This window comes from Peromyscus eremicus, chromosome 18 (assembly GCF_949786415.1).
Source record: "Peromyscus eremicus chromosome 18, PerEre_H2_v1, whole genome shotgun sequence".
In the NCBI taxonomy this organism is placed as follows: domain Eukaryota; kingdom Metazoa; phylum Chordata; class Mammalia; order Rodentia; family Cricetidae; genus Peromyscus; species Peromyscus eremicus.
In genome coordinates, this window is record NC_081434.1 from 11908810 (window position 1) to 11921832 (window position 13023).

Here is a 13023-nt window from a genome sequence, read left to right on the forward strand (position 1 = left end):
TTCTGCAGCCCAGGAAAGATGGCGGCACTGAAGGCTGTGTACTGCCTCTGAGGCATTGGGGCCTAGGTACTACAGCCCGGGTCTGGAATCCAACTGCTAAAACAGCCCAGAAGAGGTGCTCGGCAGTGGCAGCCAGCTATAGAATGGGCATAGCAGTTTGCAGGAGCTGTCATGTACCCCTCCAAGGAAACAGCCCACCGGAAGCCTCCTCCTTAGAATGATGTGGACATTTTGAAGAATGAAGTGGTCTCCAATGTGACCCTGAACTTTGGGCCCCAGCACCCAGCAGCCCATGGTGTCCTGAGATTGGTGATGGAATTGAGTGGCGAGATGGTGCAGAAGTGTGACCCTCACATTGGGCTCCTGCACCGGGGCACTGAAAAGCTCATTGAGTACAAGACCTATCTGCAGGTGTAGAGGTGAACAGGGGCCTGTTGATGGAGTCTGAGCTGTAGCTTGAGACTGATGGTCTTGCTGCCCCCAAGCTTCAGGGCAGGAGGGTTGCAAGGGTTAGTCTGTTGTGTACTATCATTTTGAGATATGTTACATTTGCTCATGCTGTGGAATATTTGTTTAATGAATCAAAGATGTGTTGCAAAAAATATAGAATAGGTGATAGAGTATTTTCTTTAATTTTGCCAAATACAAAAATGAATACATATTGTGACTGTAATTCTTGCTTGATAACTGTTACATATAATTATACTGTTACATAACATATACTATGTTAAACTTAAAACCTTCCTTTTTGATTATACAGAAAAGGGGAAGTACTGTCGGATGGTCTTTCTGTACACTGTGAATATGTGTTGCTACTCTTGGTTAATAAAGAAGTTGCTTTGGCCTATGGCAAGACAGGTTAGAGCCAGACAGGAAATCCAAACAGAGATACAGGGAGAAGAAAGGCAAAGTCAAGGGATGCTGAGAGCCGCCAGGGGAACAAGATGTAATAGAATATGGGTGAAGATACGAAACACTTGGTGATACATAGATTAACAAAAATGAGTAAATTTAAGATGAAAGAGCTAGTTAGTAATAAATCTGAGCCATAGACCAAACAGTTTGTAATTAATATAAGCCTCAGTGTGTTTATTTGGGACTGAGAGGCTGCAGGACACAGGAAAACGTCCATCTGCAATCTCTGATTCCCATAACACCTCTTATATCCTCTTCTTCCTTCCACATCCCCTCCCAACTCCATGTCCTCTTTGTGGTTGCTGTTTTAAACCAACTGAGTCCAGTGTGTGTTGCCCATGTACTCATGGGTGTGAGACCATCCACTTGAGTGTGGTCCACCTACCAGGGCAGACACCCTTAAAGGACACAAACTCTCCCTCCCCAGAAGTCATGAGAATCAAAATCTTTAAAAGAAAACAAAACAACAACAACAAAAACCACTCTACATTGGACTGAGGGAGAGCTGTTAGGTAGCTGACAGATAATACTGGTAGCAGATGACATTGTACCATGGTGAGAACCAAGAGTTCAGGATTCAGGGCAATTCAGTCAAAATTTTCTCTCTCCTCTCTCTCTCTTATCCAGAGAGTCAAATCTGGAGCTTTGGGCATGCTCAGGAAAGCCATTTTAATGAGGTACATTAATAAATCTATTAATATGCTACAACTACGGCCAATTTTAACATTCTTTCTATTTATGTGCATTGGAGTTTTGCCTACACGAGGGTGTCAGGTACCCTGGAACTGGAGATACAGACAGCTGTGAGCTGCCATGTGGGTGCTGGGAATTGAACCCGGGTGCTGTGGAAGAACAGCCAGTGCTCTTAACCACTGAGTTTTGGAGAGTTGGAGGGAAGAACTTTGGGTGGTGTTGCTTCTGTTCTTTCAGTGGAAGAGGCCCTGGGTTTCTTTAAACTTACTTAGACTTTCACAATGTTATGCATACATACAGTGTACTTGGTTCGTATTCCTCCCCAATATCTTCTCCTATGCCCCTCCTCTTCCCACTCTACTCTTTCCCATCATGCCCTCTTCTCAGTTACAGGCCTTTTGGTTATGTGTGCTAGCAGCATCAATTAGGATTTGTTTGCATTACCATAGGTGGCTGTTCCTCACTGGAGCAAGGGCAATTACCAGTGGCTATATCACTGAGGAATTCCACTTCTCTCTTCTTCACCCCCTAGCAGCCATTACCTACTGAGCGCTCCTCTCAGAGGGGTGGAGCCTCACACAGCCCTCCCTCACTCAGAATGAAATGCTAATAGGCCCATTCTTGAGTGGGAAGATACTACTGCTGAGAATTTATGGGTGCAACAACCACATTGTGTCCAAAAGGTAGCATTTCATACCTCTTCTGTAGAGGTCCACAAAGATTTCCTAGTGAGATCTGAGCTTGCTTTACCCATTAGAGGACTGCTTGACCATGTGCGTGGTTACCAGTTGATTGGAAAGGGTCTGCACTTGGCTATGCTTGGGAGAGGGCCTTTGCTCCACCCCATGGCATTCCTATAAATAGCCATTTTGAAGAGCCAGAAAGCACTGGTGGATAAGGATCCAGGCCCTCACAAGACTACCCTGTGTTTCTATCTGTTTCTCCCCCCTCTATCTTCTATTTAAATCTCTCATCCATCACTCCTCAAGAGTACTCTGGGGTAAAAGGTGGGAGCTGGTCATCCAGCTGGGCTCCTACAGATGGCGCTCAGAACAGGGACCCAAGGTTTTGGGAAAGGGGTGGCAGGGGGCATCGTGTGTGTAAGGCCTGCCGGTAAGGAATGGAAAAATAAGGGTGATGGTATTTTATTCTCAGGAGTCAAGTTAGACAGTGAAATGCCGGAGTTGAAAAGTGATGCTGCAGTGTATATTTCTCTCTCTCTAGGTTTCTTTCTCTCTCTCTTTCTTAATTTCTATCTGTAGGAATTTAGAATAAAAGTAGAATATAGGAAAAGAATGTAGGAAAAAAATTAAAGTAAGTTAGAAAATAGAAATATTGGGTTAGGAATATAGTTTTAGAAAAAATTTACGATAAGATAAGCAACAAGACAGAGGAACTATGCCCTTGACTTCCAACTATGGGGTTATGTACACAAAATCCAAGGGAAGAGTCAGAAAAATCTATCAAAGATGAGAAAAACTGGCAGAAAAGTATTCCCGTGGAAGCTTTTTTTTTGCCTGGGGAGAGCTTAAAATTAAGCCTTGAGAAGCAGGAGGAGTTTTCCCTGATACAGATGGGAATGAAACAAAATTCTCTGCTCTACCACCAAACACCATTACAACACAGTACAGTCAAAATTAGTTTCCATTTGACCATGAAGTCAAAGTTTAGAGGACAGAAGTTTTGGGGAAAACTTAATTGTCTTTCTCTGAAAATCCAAACTTAGCAGTCTCTCTAAAAGACTAAAAGCTTTTCAGATTTTTCTTTCTCAGATTTTTTTTCCCTTTCTGTAGGGGCAAAAAATTAAGTTCACCTGGAAGAAACATCTATCTGAATGGGAGAACTGCTCGTAACTGCCCTAATATAGAAAAAAAAAAATCCCTTGAATCATTGCTAATTCTTACTGCTAGCATTGTTTCTTCCTTTCTAACCAGCAATCAGGACGCAATTAGCAAAGGAAGCAAGCACCACTGAGTTTGAGTGTGTTCTGGGGTGCTGGGGTTCCTGTAGTTGTCACGCAGCTTCCCCGATCATGGAGCCAAGGCAGAGAAGGTGCAGGACCCGGGAAACACTGCTAATATATATATATATAGTATTATTTATATTTATATCATATAAATTACATATATAAATACAGGGCTGGTAGAAACAAAGCTGGTAGAAACAGCAGCAGTTGCCCACCTGGCTGTAAGCCCTGAGTTGGTAGGTAGGGCTAAACAGTGTTTACGGCTGTGAAAAAAAAAAAAAATCTCTCTGCAAAAGCTCTCTTTTTCATGGGCGTTGTGGGGGAGACCTTTTTGAAAAAGCTTTCAGTCCAAGAGCTTTCCTTTCCCTTCACCGACCAGAAAAACCAGGGGAGCAAGCCCTGAGGGGTTTTTGCTTAGGACACACAGACAGATGTGACCAGCTCCCGGAACAGTGGCAGGTGAAAGTTCTAATGAGAGAGGTCCACCTGTCAAACAGTAATGCAGGCATCCTAAAGCAAGCTCAGGGTTAAGAGAAACCTCCCATGGCGAAAAAAAGCTCGCTTGAAAACAGTGTGACCAGAAGTTTTCCACCAGACCCAGAAAGGCATCCTGGGAAATGTAGTCTGGGGAATTTATTACATAACGGAACCGCAGGATGATAGAGAAAGGCAGTATGGGAAATGTAGTTTTTCAGTTCAAAATGGCGATACTGCCTGAAAACTCTGTTTTTTCTTTTCCAAGCAATGTTAGGAAGCTTAATCTTACCTCCTGAGAACTAAGAATAGTTGAATAGCTTGCCTCTAAGGAGATAATTAAAAGTGTTAATACTGTTTGTCAACAAGCCACTTTGAAATCTTTCAGAAAACTATGAAAAATTGTCCTTACACTGGGAAATTGCTAGGGGTGAAAAAAATTGCTAGGGATTGAGTTGTGCTTAAGATACAAGAGGGAAACATTGGCAACATTAAAAGAACTCATGGTTATCTTAAAAAGCAGGTTTAAAAAATTAAGAAGGAGGAAGTATTGTACCCTTAGTCACCAAAAGAAGCTTGCTGGCTACCCACAGGAGTCTCATATCAAAGCTGAACATGAACTCCAAATTCAGAAATAAAGCAGTGTTGAGTTCACTTATAATGGTAACTCTTGGTTTGCATACTCTCTATCTTGTTGAAAGAAAATAAGTTAGTTGTGTTAAGAGATTCTTTCTAGTGTAAGTTAGTTCTGTGAAGAGCTTATTTCTAGATGTTTGCTATGGAGTTTGTTTTTGAATGTAAGTTAGTTCTGTTAAGAGATCTCTTCTAGATATGTGCTAAAATTGTTCTATAGAGTTTCCTTTTTGAATTAGGAATATATAAGGGGTAAATATTGAATGTAAAACGTGTATATTGAGTGTGGGTTTGTAAAACATGTAAACGTTAAATGTAAATTCACACTGGAATATTTTTATTACTCCATCAATATCTATCTAGTCCAGATAAATGAGATAACATTAATTTTTAAAGGATAAACCAAATCAATCGCTTTAGAAGCATATTAAAGTTCTTATTACTCTTTTACCTTCAGATATATCTGAATACTTTTTATGATAGCTTAAAATGTAATCTTATGATGTCAGTAGCCCCTGGAAAGCTTAAGTGAAGGTGTTATAATTAGGGGAGCTTTTCTGTCTTCTTCCTAGAAGTTTCCACTCTATTTCTGTTTAGAAAGGAGTAAGCCTCCCACAAAGGGGTGAGCCTCCCATAATTGAGTTAGTTTGTAAAAGTGTTTTTATATCTAGCATGGGTTTTCGTTTACTTGAGTGGAAACTTTGAAGTGATTTGAAATGACTGTTTTTTTTTTCCCCTGGGAATCAAAATAATCTCTTGAAAATTTTATTGAATATCTGTTAGGAGAGAGTTTTGATCCAGGAAAAGGGCTTGGTGAGGTTGAGACTGCTGTAATCACCTTAGACCCATTCCAATATGGATATTCCATCTTTGTTACCTTCTACTTGTACACCAGGAGGTGGGGCAGCTGTGGAGATTGCTGTGGGTGTTCGCAAGATCATAGTAGGGACCTGAGTCAGAGATGAGTTAAGTTCTCTACCCTCTTTTGGCAGAAGCTGGTAACCAAAGATGGGCAAATTTCTTCTTGATAACTTCCTGAATGTATGTATGTAAAATTAATCAAGAAGAATGATCTAAGACAGGCACAGTCTATCTGAGAGGCCTGGGGGGCTCTTTTTTATATCAAAAAGGGGAAATTGTGTAGGCCCACAAAGGTTTCCTGCTGAGATCTGAGCTTGCTTCACCTGGCAGGGCTGCATTAGAGGATTGCTTGACCATGAGCATGGTTACGAGGTGATAGGAGAGGGTCCGAACTTGGCTGTGCTAGGGGGAGGTCTTTTGCTCCACCCCTTGGCATTCCTATAAATAGCCCTTTAGAAGAGACAGAAAGGGCCAGTGGATTAGGATCCAGGCTTTCTCAAGGCTATCCTGTGTTTCTATCTGTTTCTCTCCCCTCCATCCTTCTATCTAAGTCTCTTATCCATCACTCCTCAAGAGTACCTTGGGGTAAAATGTGGGACCCTCTCATTCAGCTGGCCTCACACACCCTTCCCATCCTCTTCATAGTACATACAGTTCAAATGCTTTGGGGAAACCAAATATCTCATTTGCAATACTACATGGTCTGGAGTTAGACCCTGATATAGCAATTAATTGAATCGATATTAAATGCCTTGGATATGCTTAAAACGAGGATAAATCCCCAGGCGGTGGTGGCATAATCCCAGCACTCGGGAGGCAGAGCCAGGCAGATCTCTGTGAGTTCGAGGCCGGCCTGGGCTACAGAGTGAGTTCCAGGAAAGGCACAAAGCTACACAGAGAAACCCTGTCTCGAAAAACAAACAAACAAACAAAAACAAAAACAAAACCCAAAACAAGGATAAATTAAAAGAGTAATACTCTCAATCAGTTGCCATAAATAGTTCGTTCAAGGATGGAAGTACATCCTGCATGGATCTAGAACAGGGGGACAAGTTTTCCTTCTTAAAGGTAAACATGTCTTGTGTGTCCCTCACTACACTCTGCACAGGCTATGGTTTGAGTGACGTCATTAGAGGGAAGCTGAAAGACAGGAGTCGGAACAACAAGGACTGCCCCAAAATTGTCCAGATTTAGCCAGCATTATTCTGCCAGGCCCAGGTTCCATTCTGAACACCTCACAGCTTACACCCATCTGTATCTCAAGTCCCAGGGGATCTGGTGCCCTCTTGTGGCTTTTTAGGGCACTGATGCATGTGGTGACATGTGGAGGGAAAATATCTGCATACATGAAACAAAATGGATAAAAAAAAAAAAAAAAAACCCAAAACAAAACACTGGAGCTGAAAATAAAGAACTTGCAAATAAAATACGATGTTTCTAGCGCCTGAAATGTGCTAGAGTTTAAAATGCCTGGAAAAAATGAGTGTAGATAGAGTGAGAGGGACAAATAGAGAAGAAGTGACAGCATCAGAATGCTAGAACAACACACAGGGATCTGGCTGTCACTGTAGCAATGTCTTCATGTCTACAGGACTGGAGGTTTCACTATGTGGGAATTACCTTGTCCAGGGCCTATTAGGGCCAAGGGAGATATGTCAGCTGGCTTTTGAATATTACCCCAGAAATATCCAGCTTGTTGTATGTAACCAGGGTGTAGGCAATGGCTATGTGTAGGTGTGGATATCGATAGGAACACACTATGTGTAGGTGAGGATATAGGGACATGCTATGTGTGGGTAAAGATATAGGCACACACTATGTGTTGGTGAGAAGATAGGCATATGTTATGTGTGGGTGAGGATATAGGCACAGGATATGTATAGGTGAGGATGTAGACACTGGTTATGTTTAGGTAAGGATGTAGGTGCTGGCTAAGTTTACACAAAGACATAGACCCTATTAAAAATGTCATGTTGATTTTTCCCAATATGTAAACCATTTCCCCAGAGACAGCGTATGAGAGTAAAGACAAGTTGTGCATTGAAATCATTTAATGCTCATTTTTATTTTCTCAAATATGCTTAGTTTTGCTGATACAGGCTCATCTGTCTCAGAGTTAGTTGATACACATGAAGGTACTGTAAGAGAGTTAAGGGCTAGCACAGAGACTAATCTGTCCTGAATACCTCATGATCAGCTAGAGGCATGGATCATTCTCTCAAAGGTTAACACAGACTGAAACATGAGGTAAAAATCTACTATTAAGCACTATGAATGGGCCAACTGTAAGATAATTCACTTTTGAAAGGTCACACATTTCATGACATCAAGTTTCTGAGTTGAGACAGTCTCAGTTCTATCCACTCAAAGTTCTGTTCCCTTAAAAACCAGCCTTGCCCCACAGAGTACCTGTTCTTTACTGTCTCGATGCTGAGCCCACACAAGGCCTGGGAGCTCACACAGCTGCCATTTTACCCAAGATCTACTGTCTCCTTACATATTTGCTGTATGTCTATCCAACAGTGGGGAGATGAAGATTAGTTCCAATGAAACTTAATGTGAATTACTTCATAGGTGAAGAACTGATGTACAGAGATGTGTGTGACACTGAATGCTACATCACTGTCACCAGCATCTGCTGCCTTGGCTAACAGAATAATGGAGGCTTTCCATAAAACAGTGAACACATTAGTCAGCATTAAGCCTCTTAGGAAACAGTCTCTATGTTGCTCCTGTTTCTGATAAGAGCCTGCTTGTCTGAAGGGGAAACTGAGGAAATGTGACCTTTCTCATAACTACTTCTATAGCGAGAAAGAGACAGAGTGAGCTGAGGTGGAGGCACACAGCGGTTAGACTCCACAGTTGCGAATGTACTGGGTGAGATCTCGGTTTTGACAGTGGCTTCTCCAGGCCACCCTGTGGAGGAGAGTGAGACAGGAGGGAAATGGTTAGAACTGTGTCCTCTGTCACACACATTCTCAAACCTGTGGGGTGAAATAGTGTAACAGTGACACTAACGGAGACTGTGTTCTGGGCCAAGATCTAGTGTGAAACCCAGGCTATAGCTCCACCCAGAGCCTACAGCTGACTGGTGGAGCTGTGTCTACATGGCCATTTGATCCTCTCCAAACCCTGGGTAGAGTACAGGATGCTCAATGTCACTGTGACATCACGGGCACAGAACTGTTAACTGTTCGTGTGTGGAATTCTCACAATCTGGAGAAATTTTCTAAACCTAATGATGGAGTGAAAGGCCCCAGCTGTACCCACAGTGCTCAGAATAACACTTGGGTCTTAGAAAGACTCACCACACATATCAACAGAACCAGCAGTTCCCCCTCCCAGAGTTCCAACATACCATGCTCTAATGCCTTGTGGATCCCTCACAACCCTCTTTGCACATTGTATGGCTTGAGTGATGTCATCCTGGAGCAAAGCTGAAAGACAGGGGTGAGGAAGGACAACGACTGTCACAGAAGCCATTTTCAGTTCAGACTCAGCCAGCTTTCTTCTGTGACGCTGAGCAGTGCATGCAGGAAATTATTTTGCAAGTGTCCCTGCATCTGTGATTATTGGAGACAGCCTCTCTTGATTCTATGCAGGTGACATGGTGTAAGTCATTTTATTTCTCATCTATAAAGTCCCTGGGGGGGTTGGGGTATACTTTTTTCTCACACTGGAAAGTAGAGCCCATCAATAACTGTCACCTGGGACTACCGTTCTAAATTCATCCTAAAGAAAAACAGGGGCTGGACAGATGGCTCAGTGGCTCAGGGCACTGGATGCTCTTCCAGAGGACTTGATTCCCAGCATCCATATGGTAGGAAGCTTTGGGTTCAATTCCCATACTGGAAAAGTAGAACACCATTGACCAATTTAATTCATGCACTAAAAATTACATATTACCTCTCTCACGGCATGAGCGCAAGTTCTACCATCCCAGACCATAATCCTGATATGAACCTTGTTCATTTGTTTCTTGCTAAAAATAAGTTTTATCTTAAATACATAAATCTGTGTTATTTTGTTAGATCAGATAATTTCCGCCTAAGAATTAGATTGTTTGGACATGCAAAATAAAGAGTTTAAAAACAGAACTGGACATTAGTAACTCACTCTAAAATCCCTCCACACAAAGAGTAAATCAATACATACACATAGAGGCCAGTTGGACAAAATGGCAGTTATTCAGTGATACTTTCTCATATGGCTGTTATTATAGAAATATCTTCATTTGTATATGTTAGAAATCTTTATTATAAAATTCATTTAGTCAAAAACGACCTTGCTACAATTTCCATAACTACCCGTAAGTAAACAGCTAGAATGGAAATCTCCAGGACGAAACATCAATAAGCCCACTTACAATTAATTAGTGTATATTCCAGAAATTTTCATATGTTATAAAATGACAACGGGTTATAAATGTTTGTTTTTCTTAATTATAAGTATGTGTCTGTGTATGGATGAGTGCATGTCAATATAGGTTAAAAAATATCCCACCCCCCAAAAAAAATATCCCACTAAGTTTTAAGGATACCAGCTCTTTACTTCCTATTTTCTATTAGTTTAATGTTTGTGTCTGTGTGTGCTGGTATGTGTACTAGGGAACCTGCACTATATGTATGTGTTTGTAGAAATCAGAGGACACCCCAGGAGCTGTTCCCCAGAAGTAGTCCACATTGTTTTTGAAACAGGGTCTGCCATTGCAACTGGCTTACAGATTAGCCTCTGCTGGTTGGCCAGTGAGCCCCATGCATCTGCTTTTCTCAGATTCCCCAGTGCTGGTCTTACAAATGCATGTCACCAAATTCAGCTGAGGGTCAAACCTTCACTTAGGGGACTCTTCTGTCTGAGCTACCTGGCCAGCCTCTGTATACATTGAGTATTCATTCAGTGATTTTGGAGGTGGCAGGGCATTCTATCAGCAAGCTATGCCCTAATCCTAATGTCTTCCTTGGCTAACATTGATGTGAATAACAATGACTTTCTAACAGTCCAGTCTCCGCAGGTTCCTGATGCTTCCTTCAGTCATGTCTCCTGCACAGAGTCTCTGATCTTGCACATAAGAGCAGGGGGGTGTTTGCTATCCCTCTAACCCGCTTTGTCTTACCGCTGCAGGATATCCCACAGGCATTCACTGCTCTCGGGGTTTTGCCATCATTACACCAGTATCGGCTATTGATCTGAAATATCCCATAGTCGGTGCTTTGGCCTCCAGGGTTGTAGTTTGTAGCTCGTGTGTTAAAGTTACTCTCATGCTGAGCCAAACACACCCCTACAAAGAAAAAAAATATTCATCAATAAGCAGCAACAGCAAATGATTAATATTGGAAACCAAAATTATCTCTTGGATCTGGCCATGTTTTACAAGTGATTTACATTATGAATACAATCATATAATTAAATTATAAAATATGGGACCACGAGTTCAGGCCAGGTCTGTTTGTGTTACTCAGTGTAGTCTCTGGTCTCAAGTGACCCTCCTGCCTCTGCCTTTCAATTAGGTGGAACAGCTATACCTAGTCAGCAAGTGAAAATTCTCAGGTGCCCCAAAGAGAATCTCTTTGAGGACAAATCTAATTGCACTGAGATTAAACAGGATAAGGTCCTTTAAACCTGCAAATAGATGAACCAGTCACAGTGGTGGTCACCTTTATTCCCAGCAGTCTGTAGGCAAAGGCATGTGAATCTGTGTGGGTTTGAGATCAGCCTGGTCTACACAGCAAGTTCCAGACCAGACAGTGCTATACAGCGAAACCCTGCTCCCTCCTCCCCAAAATAAAATAGCTGTTTCTTCCATTGCTTTTCCCTACTCCATCTATCCTCAAGGTCCCTCCCTAAAATAGAAACACAAATAGTAGTTAGGTGGATTTTATAAATGAATATCTAACACATGTGCAAATAAAGATGGTCCTATTAGGAAATTAAGGATTTTCTCATAGAGATGTTCTTATATGAATGGTGAATTTGCATGCTAGGAATCTCTTTTCTTCTGTGTCACTATGTATCCTAGTTTGGCACACAACATGCAATCTCCTGTCTCAGCATCTCATTGCTTGGATTTCAGGAGTGTGTACCATCACAAATGGCAGATGAATATTGAAAGTGAGAATGTTAAAACAGAAAAAGTTATTCTACAAATCAATCCATCCATCCACCCACTCCCCCCACCCATCCACCATACATACATACATCTGGCTGCTCACTCGTTCCTTAATGGACAATTACTTATTGAGTGGTAACCACCTTAAACCAATCTGAAAAACACACTAGTTACAAGGACATAGATGGAGTAAGCCATGAACAACTTTTCCTCATCCACATCTTCCATTATACAAAATAAAAGACCTTCCCAGAGTGAAGAAGACCCCACTTATTAAAAAGAGACTAGGGAGAAAATAGGATCCCTCTTCCCTGAATAGGAAGTTCAAAAGGTTTGAAAGTTTTTCTCTCAAAAGGTCCATACCATGGTCAGAGAAATGAAGACACATCCCAGTCACTCCAGGCTCTCAGAACTCAAGTTCTGAATGAGTGAGTCCTCCCATCTTTTCTCACCCACTGTGGGCTTTTGAGTCTGAAGCAACTGGAAAACCTAGTGACTCTCCAAGAACACCTCAGGTCCTATTGCCTTAGCCTGGGAAGATGTCCCCTCCCATGCCCTCACTTCAGTATCTCTGATGAAAAAGATGAACGCTGATGTTTTTAATCAAACCAAGTTAAACACACAGTAATCCTAAAAGCTTACTGACTCCAGTTCCCTCTCTGCTCACTGATTGCTTCCTTGTACCTGTTATGCAGAGGGTGATTATCTGCAGGGGTCAAGAACAAAAGACTTACAGTTTGCCAGGCTGATTCCCAAGTAACCATCCATTCCATGGCTTTTCAGAGTTCTGGCGAACTCACAGCGTTCATAGACCTTGGCCTGGACAGTGACAGAAAGCAGGAAGAGCCCCAGAGAGAGGAGAGCCTTCATGTTGACCTGGAAATCAACTCAGCAGCTGCCCAGAGCAGCCAGTCCCCAGTATTTAAGCATCTTCTCCTCCCTTCATCCTCTAGTGGTTTGGGGGCTCTACCTTTTGAGCTTAGTGCCAAGCAGGAAGTTCTTATTGATCCACAAACTTTAAAAGCTTTTTCTGCCAATGTTTGAACAGAGATGTTCCGGTCTGCAGAGGATGATAAAATGACACCGTTGAAAGACTTTGCTCACATGGAACCAGGAGATAGCACTCTTCCTAAAACAGGGAGCTCATTTCATTTTATCTTGAATATGACCAATGTAAAGAAAAAAAGTGGTTATGTTTTACTGCTTAAAATAAGGTGTGACTATAATCAACAGTCTTTTAAAATTAAATGGTTCTGTGCGCACTGGCCTTTTTGTATAATCTCTTTCACTTAAAATTATCTTTCATAGAACTTTCCACAAAGTGAATCCCTTAGCAGCCATATGTCTCTGCTTAGTCAGATTCCTTTTCTAGACT

The 13023-nt window shown here is 41.9% G+C and overlaps 1 protein-coding gene across 1 annotated transcript; it reads right to left on the bottom strand.

Moving 5' to 3' along the window:
- Positions 1 to 7957: 7957 nt before the first annotated feature.
- On the bottom strand, positions 7958 to 12525 carry LOC131895137 (lysozyme C-2). Its single transcript, XM_059245566.1, has 4 exons — positions 12383 to 12525; positions 10656 to 10820; positions 8901 to 8979; positions 7958 to 8458 (listed from the first exon to the last, which is right to left on the bottom strand). The coding sequence occupies exons 1-4, from the start codon at positions 12516 to 12518 to the stop codon at positions 8392 to 8394; spliced, it is 447 nt and encodes a 148-aa protein (XP_059101549.1). The 5' UTR covers positions 12519 to 12525; the 3' UTR covers positions 7958 to 8391.
- Positions 12526 to 13023: the final 498 nt, after the last annotated feature.